At 43.9% G+C, this 17,713-nt stretch overlaps 2 protein-coding genes across 2 annotated transcripts in view; one reads left to right on the top strand and one right to left on the bottom strand.

The window, feature by feature from the left end:
* Positions 1–2,019: 2,019 nt before the first annotated feature.
* VIM (vimentin) lies at positions 2,020–9,249 on the bottom strand. Its single transcript, XM_042889025.1, has 9 exons — positions 8,624–9,249; positions 8,475–8,535; positions 5,226–5,321; positions 4,925–5,086; positions 4,354–4,479; positions 3,501–3,721; positions 3,363–3,406; positions 2,865–2,950; positions 2,020–2,385 (listed from the first exon to the last, which is right to left on the bottom strand). Exons 1-9 carry the CDS (start codon positions 9,166–9,168, stop codon positions 2,344–2,346), a joined length of 1,383 nt encoding a protein of 460 aa, XP_042744959.1. The 5' UTR covers positions 9,169–9,249; the 3' UTR covers positions 2,020–2,343.
* Positions 9,250–15,652: 6,403 nt separating this feature from the next.
* TRDMT1 (tRNA aspartic acid methyltransferase 1) overlaps positions 15,653–17,713 on the top strand; it is a 33,983-nt gene continuing 31,922 nt past the window's right edge. Inside the window, exon 1 of the mRNA XM_042888891.1 lies at positions 15,653–15,850. The gene's annotated coding sequence lies outside the window, so the exon portion shown is untranslated. The remainder of the gene's footprint in view (positions 15,851–17,713) is intronic.

The raw sequence follows: 17,713 nt of genomic DNA, 5'->3' as shown, positions 1-17,713 counted from the left end.
TGCAGCTGTGACCCACAGCCATAGTGTGGTCACTAGGGAGAGAACACAAGTCTGTTAGCTGCTGGCTCAGCACTAAGATGCTTACAGCAGTTATATATGAGCATGAGCCTGGCATGCCTCAATCCAATCAAGGTTTACTCAGCCACCACGTGCTCTGCTTTCTGCTGTGAGAACACTGTGCTTGCACAGACTGCAGGATTCAGAATAGCCTCCTGCAGCCTTCCTATCCCCTTGGCAACCAAATTTTATTTATTTCTATTTATTTGCAGGATTGAAAACTATTGCATATTTCTCTGGGCTGTGAGTAACCCTGAACACAAGAACCAGGAATAACTCCTTTGGTTTGCTGTCAAGGCTTGACAGTCACTACTTTTATCTTGTTGGTAAGGAAACAAGGGCAACAGAAAGAACTGAGCCAGGCAACTGGTGGCAGAGGGAGAAGCAGCGTCTGAAAGGCTCTCACAACTCAGGTGATCTCCCGCAGCATGTGCCACAGGTCCCTGCTGTCCCTAGGCAGAGCCTGTTCCTCCTGCCCAGCAGTGCCACTACTCGGTGCTCCCCAGTGCTTCAGCAGAAATGAGCTCTCCAGTGCCCAAAGCTGCTGTAGGCGGGATGGAAGTGCCTTATTGCATTTTTATCCTTAAAGGTTGCAGACACCTGCATCAGTTAAGTGCTCAGAATGAGCTGTTATGTGCCCAGAGCTACTGCTATCGCGAAGGGCACCTCCCAACTGTAATTGTATGTTACATAAAAAGCCTTGTGTTTTAACCTGTACAGCATGAGATGCTGGGTTCACTCTCACTTTTCAATGAGAGTATCTTGCTCACTAGGCTGTCCCTGACTAACTTCCCTTTTGGCATCTTGATTACTGTGTAGCTCCTGGCTGGGTGTTGCAGCTAATGGCATAGAAATGTGGACTTCCACTGCCTCCTCCCACCAGCACTGCTTCTGTTAATCATGCACTAAAACAAAGGGAAAAACTAATTAATTGCAATGAAAAAATGTTTTTTTTTTTTTGCCTGGGTAATCTTTTGTAAAGATCAGCTCCCACACGCTTATGAAAGCGTCTGCACAACACTGAACTTAACCTTTATATCTTCACCTTGAAAAAGGAATGAGTGCAATGCATACTTATCAAACAGTTCTAGTCTTCATTTACTCATCCCACAAGTGAAATCTTACTGAATGCTTCCAGAAAGACAGAAGTAATGTGGAATGGAAGTTACTTTTGTACCTTGACTATATTAATTTTTTCAGCATCTTGTTCTGCAGAAGAGAAGAAACTTTAATTTAATACCATTCAGAGAGAACTGAAACCTCTTCCTTCTTCCTCTCCCTTCTCTCAAAAGGCTGTCAGTCCAGATGGGAGTTGCCCCCATTTGGCTGCACTGAGGCTGATATTCAGCAGAAAACACAGATCAGTCAGGCTCTCCTCTCTATTAGAAAAGTGTTCAGAAAGAGCTAATATTACAGCACAGCTAGGGAAAGCTGTTTTCCTTGTTTTCCCTTTAAATATCTCTGTAAACTGAATATCTCCAGCTGAAGCCTTCATTTTAGCTTCTGTAATACAAACAAGCCTTTGGGAACTAATCTTTCCTGGAAAATGAAGTCAATACATCAAGTCAGCTGTTAATTTTGCAAAGGTGCTGTCTCAGATAAGGGTGTGCATGAGCTACGTCTCACTTATTTGTCTCACACATTTTATACAGCCTAGCTCCAATGCATTTTGAGTACTCAGCTCATCAACTGGATAACTGATATATGAAAACAAGATTAATTTTATTAGCTTGAAGTATCATTTTATTCAACTGGTAAGTATCAATACATTATGCATCTGCCAGTTATAGTCCATTTTAATTGGTTCCAAAACCTAAGCAGTAAATGGGAAGACAGTTTGTCTAGTTAATCTGAAAACAATATTCCACACAATCAGTATTGGGGTTGTCAACCGTAAAGTAATTCCAGCATTAAGTTATGGCTTTGCAGAAAGTCATGAAGTTAAATTAGAACACATCAAGAGCCATTTTCCAAAGATTTATTGAAGTAGCGACAGGTTGCTCATACTGTGCTGGAAAAAGCAGTTTTATTAAATTCAGATACTTAAAAACAGTATTGCAGCACAAGATATTGCTATTTGTAAACTAGACTCCATTGTAAACTCTAATCCTTCGGGGAGAGTCAGTTTGCAAGATCTAAGACCTATTTCCTAGCATAATAATCTTGCGCTCATGGAAAAACTGGAGAAAGGCACTTGAAAGCTGTTTCTTCCTTTAAGACATGAACTTTTTAAAACCTTGCTGGTAAGAATTTCTCCTGCATTAAGTTTGCATCTTCACTTCAGCTTTACTCCAAGTCATCATGATGCTGGGAAGTTTCATTAATAACCTGTTGAAAAGCAGAGACACTTGCATTAAGCTTAAAGACAGCTGTTATAAAGAGTTAGAACTGAACCAAATAGTAGCACAGATGTGAACAAATGCATCAGCATTTGCCTATGAATGAGAAGTTCAGATGGCTAAGTGTGTGCAGGTACCATTTAAACATCAATTTAGTCTAAATACTCTATCCTACCCTCAATAAATGCTTCTTCTGCAACATTTTTCTCATGTGACAGAGATCTTGAGGGCTTGCAACTCAACTGAACCTAAAGTCTCCTCTAAACAGAGGCTGTCAGCTACTCAAGCTATTCTCAGATCTGTTTTGCGGTCTGTTCCACAGAAGTACATTTGCTACATCTGCATATTCAGACATGCAGCTTGGACTGCCAGGTGCTGATGCCTGATGCCAACCAGTGGCCAAGGCTACAGCACTGGACAAAGTAACCAGCTGAGATAGAAATAAAAAAACCTGAAGTTACCACCAACCTGTCCATCTCTAGTTTCCACGGTCTTAATTAGAAGTGTCCTCTTTGAGTGAGTGTCAACCATTGGCTGAGACTCAATGTTGGTTTCTGGAGAAGAAAACGTATTGTTAGCAAGCATCTAAATGAAGTGCCTCCTCAAAGAACCAAGTAATGTCAGTATCCACTTTCAGAATCCCAGTTTAGTATATGAAGAAGTCCTCTTCTCTTTGAATGATAATGAATTATAAACCGGCTTTACTTATTTTCTTCTTATTCCTCTTAAAGCAACTTCAACAAGTGATCTGGATTTCTGTTATGTATTGATACTTTCTTTATGTGTATGCCCAGGAACAAAGTAGCACCTCATCCAAAATTAAGTAATTGCAAATACTGTAGTTGTGTGTAAGAATGACTTCCATATACAGCTGCATTTACACCAGTTCAAATGCCAGAGTAAAAGGAACTATCTGTGACATTGTTGCTAAAGATTAACAGCACAGACCCAAATGAAACAGCTTACCTCTCAGGTTCAAAGAAGCAAAGGTTGGAATAGGCATGTTAATCCTGAAGGAAAAGAAGAAATGGATGAAGTCAGACAATGGTACAGAATCTCTAAACAGTAACTGCTAGAAGGTAAGTGTCTGCATGTGATTTTTACCTGCTCTCTTCTCCCTCCAGCAGTTTTCTGTAGGTAGCAATCTCAATATCAAGAGCCATCTTTACATTCAGCAGGTCCTGGTACTCACGAAGATGACGAGCCATTTCTTCCTTCATGTTCTGAATCTCATCCTGCAGGCGGCCAATAGTGTCTTGGTAGTTAGCAGCTTCAACAGCGAAATTCTCCTCCATTTCACGCATCTGGCGCTCCAGGGATTCATTCTGGAAGAGAATAAAGTCAAGTACAACTACAGTTCAGCCACTCTTTCTAACGTCAAGGGACCTTTATAACTTAAAATAAGGAAAAAACACAAAGGGAATTTGAACAACGGTGTCCTTTCTGAAGATACTCAAACATGGTCCCCAGTTTATCATCTCCTTATCCTCCCCTTGCGAAGTCCAGGTGTGTTATTCTGCTGTCTGATGAGACGTTTCACATTTATTCTACCAGACAGCAAAGCAAACCCCCACAGTAAGCCAAACACAGTACAAGTCAGTATGCAGACAGCACTTGGTGAGGGAATCTACAGGTGTATTATACAGTTAAATCAATTTCAAGCCAGCCTTTCAGGCAACTGGATTCTAGAAAGTGCTAGATCTGCACTTTTCCACTGTCCCTTCAGGCTTTGTATAGCTCATTCCATATTGTTTACACCCGGAGAAAGACCAGTTCAGTATATAGCAATCTGAGCAGTGCACTACACAGTACATGCAGACAAATGGAGCCCAGAGAGTCTTCTTCAGGAAGGATGGGTACACTGCTGTCTGGTATGGGAGATCAGCTGCAGCCACACCCACCCACTGAGCAGCATAGTGCTTAAAAAGCTGCATCAGGAAGAACATCATCTACTTACGCTTCCTTTAAGGGCATCAACTTCACAGGTGAGAGACTGAATCTGTCTGCGGTATTCATTAGCTTCTTGTTTGGCCTGGCGCAGGGCATCATTGTTCCTATTAGCAGCTTCGGAGAGATCTGCAAACTGAGGATACACCCAGTTTGGTTAGCACTTCACAAAATGGTGTAATGGACTACTTCTAGACCCAGGATTTGGAAGCAACTGAAGCCACTGCAGGGAAGTTCTAGCTCTTGAAATATAAACATGAACATTACACTGAACTTCTCTATTCCTGATTGTTATGTTTCAAATCCTTTCTTAAATATATACTTAAGAATTGCCTCCAGCTACAAGAATAAGGAAGAACAGGAATTGAGCCCATTAGTTTGATGCTGCACTTAGGGCACAAATGATTTTTCCAACTGTATTCTTCCCAGACCGAGACTTTAAAGACTACTCTACTCTACTCTGTGGTTATGCTAGCATTCTGTACAGAAGGAACACTGAGTGCTGCAGCAAAGCTATTACCTAAAATTCATTTGAATGCCAGCTGCTGCATCTGTATAATCCTACAATGCATTTTACTTACTTTGGACTTGTACCACTCTTCAGCTTCTTGAAGATTCTTAGCAGCAACACTTTCATACTGTTGACGGACATCACGCAGGGCAGCAGTAAGATCAGGCTTAGAAACATCCATATCGATTTGGATGTGCTGTTCCTGGAGTTGAGCCTGCAGTTCCCGGATTTCCTTAGAGAGAAGTAGACACTCAGAGTTAATAAACAACACTATGCAGAAAATGCACAGGTTAGGACTAGGGGCCAGAACCAGAGTTTACTTGTTCACTTGACTGACAGTGCCCAGACACAGACCTCATTATTCAGCTTACCTCATCATGAAGCTTCTTCAAGAACACAATTTCTTCTTGCAGGGACTCAACTTTGCGCTCAAGATCAAGGCGTGCCAGAGAGGCATTGTCAACATCCTGATCAGAGAAAAGAGAAAAATTAGCAATCTTATTTTTGCTGCTTCCTACCGCAGCCTCAGAGATCATTGTATGCTGCTTTATCACAATTTTGTGAACTATGCAGCATTTGAAAGTGTCATCTTTGCTACAATATTGCTGACCATGACCAAGAGCACACATCATGGTGGGTATAAATCCTGCTCAAATCTAGAGATGTATGCGTAAGGACTACAGACTACTCCAAGCAGTCTGACAGATGTCCCTGGAGGAAAAGGCATGAGCATAAACACAAATGGAGTCAGTCACTGCTGCCTACACCCTCACATTAGCTGGCAAATACTCCACCCTTTGCTGAACAGAGATAGTCTTAATCAACAGCAAAAATTCATTTAAGGCACAAGAGATGATACGCCATGAATGATACATGAAAGAGGTGTTAATTTGTTCAAAAAATAACTGAAAATTAACCATCGATCAGTAACTGCTTAGATTTTAAAGATGCAAGTAAAGCACTTTATAAAGGGGAAGACTGATCCTTTCACATTGGCTGCGTGGTTACGTTCTTACCGTATAAACATAAGCATCATGTTTTCACTATTTGCATTACAGCCTTTCTATATTTTGTCCAGAACATAAATGTTCCTAATCAGCAGTGCTCACTATTACAGCACCTTTGAAACAGGAAAAGTTTTCCTTAGACTACCAGGAAGTAATCCTTTGGATTACTCCTATTCAGGGATTAAGTTTTTTGCACCAGAAGAATTCTCCAGTGTTCTTTATCCAGCAGAATGTCCCTTCGATGTATTATGAAAGTTTCCTATCAACTCCAATTGCACACCACGGTTCGTCTTGGCTCTGCTTTCCAGTTCAGAGAAAAAAAAAATTCCTTAACGCATTTGTTCTCCTCCCAGAAAACTCAAAGACCATTCTGGAAGGAAATTACACAACTATGACCTAACATGTTTACATGACTACTGAGAAATCCAAAGACTTTCCAGTGGATTTTACACAAGTCTCAGTACTAAAGGGGATCTTTTTTTTTTTTTTTCCTCAGAACCAAAGCGCTGCAGAAGTTTAAGAAACTTCTAATATACAAAAAGCATTTTAAACTGGAGGCTTGTTGAGTACATAATGTGTATTTTACTGTATTTTTTTGCTAAGTGCACTTATTCTGCACTCTCTAGAGCCATGTAAATGAAAAAGCTATTAATAGCCTGAGTAAACGAGGTTTAAGTCACACATATGAATAATTGGACTATGTATTGATTTTTATCTGAAGAGATTCTTTAATGGCTGAACATCCTCGTTTATTTCAGGAAATCCCTTGTTAGCCAGGAGCTGACCTGTTCGCTTTGTCATGGGCTCAGATCTGTTCCCTGCTGTCAGAGCATCTGACAAAACTGCAGTACATAACTTTCTCACTAATTATGATGCCTCTTTTGTTGCACAAACTAGTCACCAAATCCCTAGGCTTATTTGATGTAGGACACCCCACAGCATATGAGGAAAGACACTTGGCATTTCTTGTTTAGAGGAAAAAAACTCAGTAACTCTCAAGCATACTTTCTCTTCAAAATCTTCATGTTAGAAGTACTCTTTTGTGGTAGGGAAAATTTGGGTATACTCTTGTTCAAACCAAACTCAGCAGCATGTACCATTTATGTCACAAGTCAATTTACACAATGATCTGCAGTTTTTGCATATAAAACTGAGAGGTTATGTGGGTACAGTGCATGGGCAGAGTAGCTGGAGGCTGAGCGACAGGGAAGGGAAGCAGACAATGAATGTGAGACACGCACAGCACAGCTCACATAATAGCCCACAGCCTTCACAAAGCTTCATCGGCTGGAGGGAGAGGAAGACATGCCTTGAAGTGCACCAGAACAGCATGCATGATTAAACTAGCTTTAGGTCAAAGGAGCTTGTGCTTGAACTCTAGTAATTTAAAACAAAAAAGGAAATGCCTCCGCACTGACTTGGCAACTGCTTGGATTGGCTCAACCCTAGTAACACAGCAGCCTAGATTAAAGGCAGTACCTGGAGCTGCAATCTCAAGCTTCAGCCCCCAGAACGTCAGTGGACACCTCATTCCCAGACCCTGCCTGGTGTCTGCTCTCACACTGTCTTCCTAAGACCATTAGGGAAATGCTAAAAATCAAACGATGACTTCCTGTGTGGTGACACCTATTACTGCCTATGGAGAGCTCTGGGATGGTCAGCCTGCGCCCAGCTGTCTGGAGATGGAGGGCAGCTGCTTCCCGCCCAGAGGAGTGATAGCAGTGTTGTTTCACACCAGCAGGTTTCAGGAAGTTATCTTGTTTTGAGAAGGCACATTCCTGAACATCTGCTACTCCAAACAGCCCTCAATGCAAGCCAAGAGCTGTTTTTGCACAAATCAAAACTTGAGCTCAGAACTTTCCGCAGGCTTCACAATTGGTTCTGGCTGTCACATCGGCTTTGGTTCATCTGTGTGACACTGCAACTTCCTACAGACTGAACTCCAGTGCATTGTTTCTTATGTTAACATCTTTGCTTATATGAGCTTAAATTGTACATTCTTAATGCACATCAAGGGGATACAGACAGCTGCTGTGAGCTCATCCCAAGGAACCCATTGTCTGCTTCTGATCAGCAAACACTGCTGATAGGAAATACTTAGAATCTGGGACAGTTTTTTGAGAGTGCAGACCGACGTGGTTCATCCAGAAGGAGTTCAGTATTTCCCACACAGTCTCCCCTAGGAATATGCCCCCACCATTACACATTTGGTAGGAATGCAGCCCACGGCACCCTCCCCTCCAACACAAAGGGATCTATTATTTCAATCTGCTGCCACCATACCGACCATAATGCCTGGATCTGCATTCCTCGGTGAATCCCATAGAAACCATTAATACCCTTCAGCCCTACGCGCAGATGGCTGCGCCTTTTCACAACTATTGGATCAGAAAGCGATTCCACGTCGGAGCGCTTTTGTGGAGCCGGCCAGACCGGGATAAAGCGGGACAATAGCCTCACCCTCCCCCCGGACGGCGGCCCCCCCCCCCGCCCCGCAAAGAAAACAACGGGGAGAACAAGGGGTTGCGCCGAGCAGCCTTTGTGCGGGCAGAGCCAGCCCCCAGCCCCAGCCCCGACCCTCCGCCCCCACCGCCCCGCGGCGGCCGCGCCCACCTGTCGGAAGGACTGCAGGGTGCTCTCGGCCTCCTCCCGCTGCAGCATCTCCTCCTGCAACCTGCAAGCAGCGACACACGGGTGAGGTGAGGGAGGGGTGGGTGCCCGCCCCGCGCCCGGCCCCAGCCCCGCGCCGGCCCCGCACTCACTTCTCCCGCAGGCGCATGATGTCGTCGGCCAGGTTGTCGCGCTCCACCTCGACGCGGGCCTTGTCGTTGGTCAGCTGGTCCACTTGCCGCCGCAGCTCCCGCATCTCCTCCTCGTACAGGTCGCCCAGGCGGGACGTGCCCTTGCCCTTGAGCTGCTCCAGCTCGGCTAGCAGGATCTTGTTCTGCTGCTCCAGGAAGCGCACCTTGTCGATGTAGTTGGCGAAGCGGTCGTTGAGCTCCTGCAGCTCTACCTTCTCGTTGGTGCGGTTCGCCTTGAACTCCGTGTTGATGGCGTCCGCCAGGGTGAAGTCCACGGCGTCGTGCATCCGCATGGGCGGCATGCTGCTCCGCAGCCGCACCGACGTCGCCTTGGTGGCGTACACGCCGCCGGGCGAGGCGGACACATAGCGGGCGCTGCTGGGCCGCAGGGCGCTGCCCAGCGAATAGCGGGTGGTGGACGTGATGTAGCGGGTGCCGCTGCTGGGCCGGCTACCCCCGCCGAACATGCGGCGGTACGAGGAGTTCTTGCTGCTGGTGAAGCTCATGGCGGCGAGGAACGGAGCGGCTTTGTAATCCGGGAGCGGAGCGGGGCTCGGAGCGCGGCGGGCGAAGAAGGGCGGCGTCCCCAACTCGGGGCCCCTCTTATGGGGCGCCGCCGCCCCGCGCCGCCCCGCCCCGGCCCGGCAGTCGCCAATGGCCGCGTCGGGCCCGGGGAGGAGCGGGGGGGAGGGGGGCCCGCGGCGGCGGAGCGGGGACAAAGGCGGCGGGACCCGGGGCGGCTGCCGAGGTTCCATGGGGCCCTACGCCCCTCCGACAGCGCAGTGATTCCGAGGGCGGGACGGGCTGCCGTGCTCCGCCAGCGCTCCTAGCACGGGCCGAGTGCTTGAAAATGCGTCTATGCAACTTTGTGCGAGCCCCGTCCCTTCCTTAGCTTGCTGAAAGGCACCGAGATCGGGGGAGTGATGCTCGCTATTCACGAAGGGCTACCGAACGTCCAAAGCGGGCAGACAGAAACATGAACTGTCGGTGGGTTTGGGGTTAGTTGCTTCATACGGCACCTCTTCCATCTGGTCTCCCGTCCGGTGCTCGGGGCTCAGCGCTCTCCTCGCAGCGCCCGGGACCCGCCCAGCCTCGTCGGTGCCGACGGAGCTGCGCTCATTGCGGACGGGCGCTGCGGTACTGCCACGGCTGCAGCAGGGGCACCGCTCTGCCCTCGGGCACAGTGCTCCTGGTCGCTGAGGGAGCGGCAGGAGCGGTTATAACCAAGGGTCTGTTTGTTTTTAGTTTCTGTAAGCACACGGTCACTGTCTTAGGAAAGAGCTCTTACAAATAGGTCGTTAGAAGTGATCCCCGAAGAGCCTCAAAGTCAGGACAGAAATCCCCGTTCTTCTACTGCAACTGCGCTATCGGTGTGGGGCTGCCAGTGAGACAGAAGGACCAATTGCAGTGGTGTAACAATGGACAAGGAAAAACTTGAGCAGCAGTAAGAAAAACTCCCCAAGACCATTTTCAGCGTGAATGCAGAAGTGATGGAAGGGAGGTGGTGAGACTTCCATCCCTCAGGGAGAGTAAAGCTGGGCTGCCCAAAGCCCAAGGTGTATTCTTCCAGGGAGCAATCCCACTCTGACACATGTGATTGGTGACACCATTTTCCACCTTGCTCTAAAAGTGACTGACACAATGCAAAGATATCTGCAATGTATCCTTTAGCACTTGTGGGATGTAATGCTACCACTTAGTTTTTCTAACTTGCAGTCCTGCAGAAGCAATGTCTGCACTGAGAGTTCTCATAAACCTGAACACGAGCAGCGGGCGGGGAGTGAGGTGATGTCCATAAGATGCTCACGGTAGGGTTGGCTATTGTCCTCCGGGTGTTGTATCTTATGGGAAGAATCGGAGCCCATATATTTTATTAAGGTTGTAGCGGGAGATTTTTGGTTGTTTAATCAGTGACTGTGTTCCTTTCTGTGCTGTAGTTTGGTTCTGATGGCAATGAGAAGTAAAGTAACACAGGCAAAAAGCACAGCAGCAGGCAGCAAGTGGCTCCCCAAGGGAAGAGCTGCACTCAGCACAGAGCTGTCACAGATTGCTGGGCTGCTAAAGGTACACTTGGCTCCATTTGCTTCTCTTAATGGCCCACAGCTTGTTTATGCTCTACAAAACCTTTATGGCACGCACACGCAACTGCCATCCTTCACTCCAACAATGCTCTGCCCCTGAAATTCAGGGATGTGTTTGCTTTGGTAAAAAAAAAAAACAAAACAAAAGAAAACAAAACAAAACAAAAAACCGGACCTCTTGTTTTGGATATAATTTTCATATGTTTATGTCAGTGCTGCCATATGTGCTCTTGGCCACCTGCCTCATTGCTGTTTCTCCCTGTGAAATTTCCCTAAAAATGCAAAGATATTCAGTTATAAGGACTGAATAATAAACCCTACAGTACCTTTTGCTAGTGGGCACTTGCACAGGTGCAGAAATGGAGGAAGTTTCTTGTACAGCTGCAATAAATGTAGTCCATATTTGCATCCCAAGCCCAAAGGGGAACAAGAACTGTCCTCATTGAAGGATCTCCACAGCACTTGTCAGGAAAGACTGCATCTCACCATAGCTGCAGGAATCACAGACAGCTGAGGAGGGAGGACAGAGGGGAGTCAATGGCTGCAGCCAAGAGGACGCAGATGTACTGCTATATTCTGAAAATCGGTTACAATAAGAATGAAAAAATCCTTGTAATTTTCTCTGGAAAACACGTATTTCTGATAACATCACTGAAAATAATAGCATTTGCAGTTTTTTAAAATTTGATTTAGGCAGCAAGAAATTAAAGGAATTTAGTCCATCTAGCATGTTTTGGAATGTGCTTTCCAATTATCCCAGGCCTTGACTAAACTGATTTGAATCATTGCATCGATCAAACTTCTGTACTTTTAGTGAGGGTTCTGCTTTAAAGTATGAAATGATTTTTTTTGTCCCCCAGAAAGTATGCAATGACCCGTAAGCCTAAGACATCCAGCCAAAATACCCTGCAATGCAAATGCAGTTCCCTTTGTTGTCAGTTCCATAAAGCAGCCCTGAGTCCTTTTGGGAGCAAGGACTGGAAGGCATCGGCCCACAGAGGCTTTCCTTCTCACTTCCCCCAGGTCCATGAATATTGAACATGCTCTGTGCAAGAGGGACTGCTTCAACAGGAGACTATGAAAGAGGGTTAATGTCCTGCAGCAGCTGAATAGGGAATCTCCATAATATTCAGACACACAAGTGCTGGGACTGCTGCTTGACTGTACTCTGTAACTTCTAGTGAAAAGACCACTTCTTCCTTCAGCTGTGGTTTGACAAGACTCAGGCTTCTCTGGTTTTGAAATCAGAAAGGCCCTAGGTTCCTATTTCCAAATAAATGGTTGTAAGTTGTGGTGTAACTGTTCTGCTGGGGCAGTCCTTCCCTCTGGCTGGGAGCTGGGTGTAGCTGGGCCCAGGGGAAGGACAATGCTTCCTGCAGCCTGTTCCAGCACTTTGTATATTGTGCTGAAAACACCTCCTCTAAGCCCAGAGAAAAGCTGCTTTTTCTGAACCCCAAAAACCTTGAGAGAAGCTGATGTGGGTTTGTGAACCCAAAAATTTACTAACAACTAAGTGTTCAGGCCCTTAAGCCTCCTTTTCTGAATAACTCTGACAATTTATGATCTCAGGAAGTAAATTGAAAGTTCTTCTATGGAAGTTATTTTTAAAATTGTATTGCCTGTGGTAGTTGTCAGTGTTACAAAACACAGCAAACATCTATGAGTATCCACTGATTTTTTCGAGGGAATGACTACGTTACAGACTCAAAACTAACCACGTCTTTCTGCAGTACAGTATTTTAATGTCAGATGAATGATATGAAACTGGCGGGTCTTTCATCACTGGGGAAGTGTTCTAATTATGACTTGTGCCACCGAGTTGCATGCTATTATTACTGTTGCACATAAAGTTCCCCTCCGTTATGGTTTCTGGTAGGCAGAGCAGGGTATTTTCTGTCTCTTTTTGTCTCTCTTCTACTGAATCAGACAATCATTTCCAAAGCCAGTACACCTCTGCCCAAGTCCTGGGGTTGTCTCAAACAGCATGCACAATTCTAGCAGCACAGAGCAGAGAATTATAAGTTTTTCAGTTCTCTCATAGTATAACAATTAATGTAATCCATCCCTAAAAGAGAAGAAACCAACTGGAATGCTCTGACACACTGCATGTAATGGTAATAGCACTAACTGATGACTCAGCAGTATCTTTAGCAATGGCTGGGACATAAAGGCCAAGATTTTCCAACCAACAAAAGGCATGGCATACTCTGAGGCTCAATGCTTAACTTTCAACACTAAGCAGAACTAACTTCCAGAATATGCCAAGTGTTTTAGTCTTAATTTGGGTCTCAAAAAAATGTAATTTGAAATTTCAGCTACTTGTTTTCCTTGTTCATGAAGCTTACATTTTGCCAAAGTCAAATTAGGCAAAATTCTCAGAGAACAAAGGAAGAAGAGAGGTGCATGAGGATTTTAAGTGTAAATGAGAGCAGTTATACTAATATTTTGATCCAATTTATTTTTATAGACTTGGAAGGCCATTTCTCTCAGAGAAACTGGATTTTTAGAAGAGATTAATTGCAGTAAGAGTAAGAAAATAGGTGTTTGGATGGCCATGTAGATGGAAGAAAACAAAGCACACAATGAGAAATTATGGCAATGGAAAGGGCAACAGAAATCATAGACTGAGGAAGACGTCAGAATAAATGAACACAGTATAATCAGGGCCCATATCTTCCTATTTCTGTGAGGGAGGAAAAGGCACCAAATTCAGTAGCAGAAGGATGTCAATTCCCAAATCATATTGCTGAGTGGAAAAATAAGGAATATGGTAATGAAATCTGCCCTGTGGTTAAATTACAATATAGCAAGATGCAGAAAGCGGGGGACAAGGGAAGATGTAGGACGTGGTTGAATACTCGTATAATAATTACAAGAGCACAGAAAAGAAAGGCTTGACAAGAAAACAAATTTCACTTGATGTTTCTAGAGCTTGAAGAAACATTAAGACATTTGGAAGAAAATACAGGAAAGACAGAATAGTTATTGTTACCCTTTCTTCCTGACTCATTCTTGAGACTGATACAAAACTAGAGGAGCTACAGATTGCTGACAGGAGCAGCTGAAAGACCACTCTGTCAGTCCCTGCCACCCAATGCTTATTAACAGGTCCTGTGGCCTCAAATTCTTTGATTTGGTAGAGCTAGCATCTGCCAATTGTTCTTCTACAGCGCACAGCTTGCCTACCTCATCGCAAATTAGTTGAGGAAGGAACATGGAGAAATTCCTTCTGCACTGTTCACATCACACCCCTATACCTATATTGGAATTTGTTCATAGCAGCAGAAATGCTAAGTCACGGCTTGAAACAGTGACTGAGCACCTGGTGGGAAGGGAGTTCAGGTGAATGCATCTGGATCCTGGCTCCACCCCTTCCCAGACATCATTTAAGGGTTGGCAGTGGAGGCAGCAGTATCTTGCTGGTGGTCCCTGCTTACCTGAGGCCTTATAAGGGTAAGTGGGTTTTTATTTATTTTATTTTTTTCTTTGTTTCTGTGATTCTTGTGTTTGAGTAAATCCTCGCTTGCTACAGCCCAGGGCTTTGCTACTCTGCTATTGTTTCTGTGCTTTTCATCACACTGTGACATTATATTCATGTGTCTTTAATTATGATTGGGTTCTACAAATGGAATAAAGGGCTATGGTGAATCTTTATATGAAGGCAACTTTTCTAGAATGCCTTATTTTCCATCCATAAAAATGCAAATGATTTCAAAGTACATCTTAATGAGTATATAGGTAATTCTTTTTACAAGAAATTACTGAAGGGTCACCATAGGCACTTCACAAAGCCTTTTTAATTTTGTTTAACTTTAGTAGAATATTTGTGCAAAATAACACTGTGCAATGTGTGGAGTTTCTTTCTGTCCTTTGCTGTACTGCTGCCTTTACAGTTTTCACATTACTATCAAGTATGGTGCAGCATGAATGAACATTCCTTTGTCACATTGGGATGGAAAGTGATATCTACAGACTTGTCTGTCTTAAATCTTGAGGTTGCAAACCTTTTCAAAGATGAATCATCCATCCATTCATCTATCCGCTCTGTTTGGAAAAGGCTGAAAGAAGTGATTCTAGCATGTCATTAACAAACCCTGCTACTTACAGATTTGCTACTTTTTGGCCAAGCTTTTTCAAAAGAAGCTGCTGGAAGGACTCCTATCCAAAACAAACAAACAAAAAGCTTGGCAGTGATTTTGTTCTTCTCTTTCTCCCAGGTCCATCACTTACGAAAGGCATAAATAGCATAACGTTTTCTTGCAATGATATACTAGGAAATGATGATTTTCTTTCTGAGGGAGGGACAGGACACAGCAATGGAATTATTAATTACATGCAGCAATTGTTCAGATCTTCCTTTGAGATGCCCAGAACAAGCAGAACATTACTAGCTGAGGGCCAAGTTTTTACTGGATTCCTCAGTCGGAGTTCTTGTGCCAAATCCTTGGTTCCAGTGTGTCTCATAAACTGACTGTGCATTGTGTTAGCCACCCTGGGATTAGTTAACTTTTACCAAAGGGAAGAGGACGTGGCTCACGCACCCCAAAACAGAGGAGACCAAGTTTCTAAGAGTTGCTTTTACATGCCAATTCTATGTCTAGTATTCAAACAGCATGCTCTGCTGGCTGGGGTTGAGGATGGGAATTTAAGTTAATGGTATGAAAAAAAAAAAATAAAAAATTGTGGGCTATAGGGCTGGAGTAGAAAACTTACTAAATGTGTAAAGAAGGCACATATAGCTGGAGAAGGAAAAGATAAAGTATCTTAAAGAGAAGCCCATTTGAGGGGGTTGTAAAGGTGTCCTGTTTCCCATTACAAATGCAGACTCAATGTCTATGGGATTTTTGGATAATTTGTCTCATGTATATGGTTATTATTATAGAGTTAATATGCCTGTGTAGGATGGCCTAACAATTATTTTGCTTTGTAGATGTTTCATGTTGACTCTTAAATGTTACAAATGTTTGTGGCTGCTCATTTGACATGGAATAGACACTTTCCGTAACCCTGTGGAGGTTACTAAGCCTACAACTGAAGTCCAGAGCACATCATGACGAGGTAACTCTGCACAGTGAAGAAGTCTTCTAGACAATGAAACAACATATAGGTAAGATGACAGGCTCTTCCAAAGACTGAGGAATGGATTACTCAGAATATGGTAATAAAGCCATTGGCCAATGGCTGTATTCCAAAAATAATCAAATTCTGTAGTGTCAAGTGATTTATCCTTAAAATGAATTCTCTCAGTAATGCTCTTGTACTGTAATATACATGATGCTTGGACTGGTACTGATAATGGGGTTTATGCACAGTTTAGATTACTGTCTTGAGGCTTAAATTCATTACTTTTCTAACTTTTGAACAACTTCGTACTAACCATAGGAAATGAGTGCTATATGTGACTTGGCACTATTAGTTCAATGAAGTCATCCTCAAGAACTTCAGCTGCTGTTCAGGGTCCCTGACAAACAATTCCAACAATATCCCATTGTATTTCCCTTATGAATTATGTGAAACATGTTTGCTGGAGTCTTAAATCAGCTCAGCTCCCTATAGCTGAAAATTAATTTCTAGTCCATACTGGATGTTTTTGTTCAACAAGATTTCTCTTTGTCAAAAAGAACTAATTCAGACTTGACCCATGTAGGTTAGGCTTACTTCTCTCCAGACTATCTCAGCAAAATTAACATTTTAATCTCACAACACTTTATCTAAAGAAAGGTTTGTGTTGTGGTTTTGTTTTTTTTTTTTTTTTCTCCCAAACTTTAGGAAAACCCAAAGCTTTTTCTTCTTAGTTGAGGCACTGGAAAAAGGGATACAAAAAAACCCAGCAGCCATAAGTGACTCTTCTATAATTCAACTGGAATAACTTTTCAGTTTATCCTTCATTTCAGTTAACCTTTATAGAATCACACAATTTCTTCAAACGTGTTCTTTTTCCATGGGCTGTTTTCTAAGAGGCTTTCTGTTAGAACAGAACTGTGTCCCAGCTATTGGTATGCTTGACAGACATTTGTGGACACAGATGTAGTGAGAGAATATTTACACTGCAATCAGTTCTGTAATTACCTTTAAATAGCTTCGGAGTAACTCACTTGCAAAGTGCCAGTAAAGTAACAAGTGTGGAAGACACCTCAGCACTGCTGAGGCACTAAGTGCTCAGCTTCTTGAGCAGGTTCTGGAGTCAGTCCTCAGTGACACGTTTGTTGTTTCAAGGTAACTTTGTAAGTCCACAGTTACAGCTCTGCTACGTGAAAGATTTTCTTCCTCTCTAGAGGAAACACCCTACTACTGAAATTCTACTGCCATGGTTACCTGCATAAGACATATCATTTCCTGTGCCTCTGCCAGTTACCAGCTTAGTCACAGATCTCCTTACATGGGGATGAATGAAAAAATGAAGTTGGGGCAGGGGGGAAATTTAAAAAAAAAAAAAGGCAAGGCTGTGGTATACAAAGCTCTAGTGATAGCAGGTAGGTTTTAGACCAAAGGCATAATCAACATAGAGCTACAAGTCTTTCTCAGGTTGTCACCCTGTATGCTATATATTATGCACACCGTGTGGGGATGCTGGAGATTAAAACTCCTGTTGTAAGCAAAAAGGTAAGAGGCATATCTTTGCTCATCTATTTCTCTTCCTCATCAGTTTTCCTCTGAGAGAGCATGCTGCTGCCATCTCCTCCTGCCCCACAGGCATCCTGAGGGGGTAGCTGAACTGACTTCCCCCTCACCTTTGCCTGGTGTTATGCCTGCTGTCTCCAGCTTCTGTGGGCCTAGTAGAGCTCAGAGTCTGTTTTGTTCAGTCCAGTGAAGATTTTTCAGTGTACATGTCTATATTGCCTACTGGCCTTTTTTTATCCTTCTCTTTTGGTAGAGTGCTGGAATGTGCAAGTACAACAAGAAAGTCAACAATGCTATGTTGACATAATGCGTCTCATCCAGCCAAGGTTACCACTGCAGGCCAACCATA

This window comes from Lagopus leucura, unplaced genomic scaffold (genome assembly GCF_019238085.1).
Source record: "Lagopus leucura isolate 7727_CA_CO unplaced genomic scaffold, USGS_WTPT01 Super-Scaffold_100157, whole genome shotgun sequence".
Taxonomy (NCBI): Eukaryota; Metazoa; Chordata; class Aves; order Galliformes; family Phasianidae; genus Lagopus; species Lagopus leucura.
The sequence above is the reverse complement of the archived record's forward strand: the minus strand, read 5'-3'. Positions and strand labels throughout refer to the sequence as shown.